Genomic DNA, 4246 nt, shown 5'->3' on the forward strand with positions numbered 1-4246 from the left:
ATGAAAAATCATGAGATCCGTCCCACTGGATCAGCTCCATTCCCTGAAGCGAATGTGACTGTACGCAATAATCATCATACACGTGGACGCGGTCGTGGTCGTGGTCGTGGCCGAGACCGTGGTCGTGGTAGGGGACGCACAAATTACCGTCATTATGGTGGGGGAAGCAACAATTATAACCCAAATACCCACCAAAAGAAGAAACTTGGGGATGGGCAGAAAAAAGATAAGAATGGCCCTTCAAGAGTTGTTGAAAATCAATGTTACCGGTGTGGCATGAAAGGACATTGGTCACGTACCTGTCGTACGCCTGAGCATCTAGCAAAACTTTATCAGGCTTCTATAAAAAGAAGTTCAAATAATGTGGAAGCAAATTTGACTTTTCAAAGTGATGATGTGGAGGCAAATTTTGCATACAAAAATGATAATATCAATGAGCTAGATGATGTTAATGGCCTTGATGCTATGGCACATTTGGATGTGGCTGATTTCTTTGAGAATCATGATTAGAAGAATTTGGATAATTTTAGTTTGCTTTATTTATGCTTTTTAATTTAGTTTATGTTTATTTATTTCTCTTTTTTTTAAGAGTATTATTAATCATGATGTACTTCGAATTTATATTAATGAATGTTTTTTTTTTCGGTGAAGAATATGGATGTTTCTCTTCCTTTTGTTGGGCACAAGAATGAAGATATATGCCTGATAGATAGTGCTACAACACACACCATACTCAAAGATAGAAAATATTTTTCTCATCTTACGATAAATAGTGCAAGCGTCAATACTATAGCGGGTAATACAAAACTAATTGAAGGCTCCGGAAGAGCAATTATAATATTACCCAGAGGAACAAAATTTGTTATTAATGATGCTTTATATTCCTCGAAGTCTCAAAGAAATTTATTAAGTTTTAAAGATATTCGCCAAAATGGATATCATATTGAGACTATAAATGAGAAGAACATTGAATATTTGCATGTTACAATGGTAAGAAATGGAGAAAAATATGTCATGGAAGAATTACCGACATTATCTTCTGGTTTGTACTATACAAATATTAGTACAATTGAAACAAATGCTACGGTAAACCAGAAGTTTACTGATAAAGATACGTTTATTGTTTGGCATGATCGGTTAGGCCATCCCGGATCAACTATGATGCGAAGAATTATTGAAAATTCACATGGACACCCATTGAAGAGCCAGAAGATTCTTCAATTTAAAGAATTTTCATGTGCTGCTTGTTCTCAAGGCAAATTAATTGTAAGGCCTTCATTGACAAAAATAGGAGTTGAATCTCCTGCATTTCTAGAGCGTATCCAAGGAGATATATGTGGACCTATCCATCCACCATGTGGACCATTCAAATATTTTATGGTTTTAATAGATGCATCTACAAGATGGTCCCATGTGTGTTTGTTATCAACACGTAATTTAGCATTTGCTAGATTACTTGCTCAAATAATTCGATTAAGAGCACAATTTCCAGACCATGCAATTAAGACAATTCGTCTTGATAACGCTAGTGAGTTTTCATCTCAAGTTTTTAATGATTATTGCATGGCAACTGGAATAACAGTAGAAAAATCTGTTGCTTATGTCCACACTCAAAATGGCCTAGCAGAGTCATTTATTAAACGCCTCCAATTGATTGCTAGACCAATGCTTTTGAGAACAAAACTTCCTATTTCAGCTTGGGGACATGCAATTCTGCATGCAGCAGCAATTATACGCATCAGGCCAACAAGTTATCATGAATTCTCCCCGTTACAATTGACTTTTGGTCGAGAGCCAAATATTTCCCATCTTAGAATTTTTGGATGTGCGGTATTTGTCCCTATTGCTCCACCACAACGCACAAAGATGGGACCTCAAAGAAGGTTAGGGATATATGTTGGCTATGAATCTCCTTCTATAATTAAGTATTTAGAACCATTAACAGGAGATTTGTTTACAGCACGTTTTGACGATTGTCATTTTGATGAGACAATTTTTCCAATATTAGGGGGAGATAATAAGCAGCTGGATAAAGAAATCATATGGAAAGCATTATCATTATCTCATCTAGATCCTCGTACACAACAATGTGAACTTGAAGTTCAAAGAATAATTCATTTGCAAAATATTGCAAATCAACTGCCAAATGCATTCACTGATCCTAAGAGAATTACTAAATCTCACATTCCAGCTGAAAATGCTCCAATTAGAATTGATGTCCCAGCAGGACAACTAGAAAGCGCAAGTGAAACCAAACCACGCCTGAAGCGGGGTAGACCAATCGGTTCCAAAGATAAAACTCCTAGAAAGAAAAAAGGAGCAAATAATCATGATGGTCATGATAGTCAAATTAAGGAGGCAAGTCCTATAGGAGAGGACCGAAACATAACTAATCAAAAGACCTCAGAGGAGGCTCAGGTACCTGAAAATAATGAAGAGATCTCAATAAGTTATGTTACTACAGGAAAAAGATGGAACCGAGAGAACACAGTTGTTGACAATATTTTTTCATATAATGTTGCTGTTGAAATAATTAATCAACATGAGGATCTTGAACCTACATCAGTTGAAGAATGTAGACATAGAGATGATTGGCCAAAATGGAAAGATGCAATTCAAGCAGAGTTAAATTCACTTTCAAAGCGTGAAGTTTTTGGACCTGTAGTCCATATACCAAATGGTGTGAAACCAGTTGGATACAGATGGGTCTTCGTGCGCAAACGAAATGAGAAAAATGAGATTGTTAGATATAAAGCACGGCTTGTAGCACAAGGATTTTCACAAAGACCTGGTATTGATTATGAAGAGACATATTCTCCTGTGGTGGATGCAATCACTTTAAGATATATAATTAGTTTGGCAGTCCATAGAAAACTTGAAATGCGTTTAATGGATGTTGTTACGGCATATTTATATGGTTCTTTAGATACTGAGATTTATATGAAAATCCCTGAAGGATTTAAATTGCCAGAGGCATGTAAGAATTCTCGAGAAAATTATGCAATTCGTTTGCATAAATCCTTATATGGATTAAAACAATCTGGAAGAATGTGGTATAACCGACTTAGTGAATATTTGTTGAGAGAAGGTTATAAAAATGATCCAATTTGCCCATGTGTTTTTATAAAAAGAAATGGATCAGAGTTTGTTATAATTGCTGTCTATGTGGATGATTTAAATATAATTGGAACTCCTGAAGAGCTTCAAAAAGCAGTTGATTGTTTAAAGAAAGAATTTGAAATGAAAGATCTTGGAAGAACAAAGTTTTGCCTTGGCTTGCAAATTGAGCACTTGGCAAATGGAATTTTCCTCCATCAATCAACTTATATTGAAAAAGTATTAAAGCGATTTTACATGGATAAGGCACATCCGTTATCTACTCCTATGGTTGTAAGATCACTGGATAAGGATAAAGATCCTTTTCGTCCTCAAGAAGATGAGGAAGAACTTCTTGGTCCTGAAGTACCATATCTCAGTGCCATAGGTGCATTAATGTATCTTGCTAATTCAACACGACCTGATATTGCATTTGCTGTTAGTTTATTGGCAAGATTTAGTTCTTTCCCAACAAGAAGGCATTGGAATGGAATTAAGCATATATTTCGATATCTTCGAGGGACAATTGATATGGGATTATTTTACTCTAATGAATCAGAATCACAATTAATTGGCTATGCAGATGCAGGATTTCTATCAGATCCACATAAAGGCAAGTCTCAAACAGGATATTTATTTATTTGTGGAGGTACAGCGATCTCATGGCGTTCAACAAAACAAACTTTATCAGCTACCTCATCAAATCATGCGGAAATAATTGCAATTCATGAGGCAAGTCGAGAATGCGTTTGGCTGAGGTCAGTGACTCAACATATTCAAAAAATGTGTGGTTTTTCCCTTGAACAGAAGATTCCAACAGTATTATATGAAGACAATACAGCATGCATAGCTCAATTAAATGGAGGATATATCAAAGGAGACAGAACAAAACATATTTCTCCAAAGTTCTTTTTCACTCATGATCTTTTGAAAAGTGGTGATATAGATGTTCAACAAATTCGCTCATGTGACAACCTTGCTGATTTGTTTACCAAGACACTGCCGACTAGAACATTAGAGAAGTTAGTGTATGGTATTGGAATGCGCAGGCTTAAAGACTTAAAATGATGTTATCATTAGGGGGAGTAAATATTGTGTACTCTTTTTCCTTCACTGGGTTTTTGTCCCAATGGGTTTTTCCTAGTAAGGT

The 4246-nt window shown here is 35.8% G+C and overlaps 1 protein-coding gene across 1 annotated transcript; it reads left to right on the forward strand.

Annotated features, from left to right (window-relative positions):
* LOC114752199 (uncharacterized) lies at positions 1–510 on the forward strand. Its single transcript, XM_028940925.1, has one exon. The coding sequence runs from the start codon at positions 1–3 to the stop codon at positions 508–510; it is 510 nt and encodes a 169-aa protein (XP_028796758.1).
* Positions 511–4246: the final 3736 nt, after the last annotated feature.

This window comes from Neltuma alba, unplaced genomic scaffold (assembly GCF_004799145.2).
Source record: "Neltuma alba isolate B1F8T4 unplaced genomic scaffold, ASM479914v2 tig00007271_pilon, whole genome shotgun sequence".
Classification (NCBI taxonomy): Eukaryota; Viridiplantae; Streptophyta; class Magnoliopsida; order Fabales; family Fabaceae; genus Neltuma; species Neltuma alba.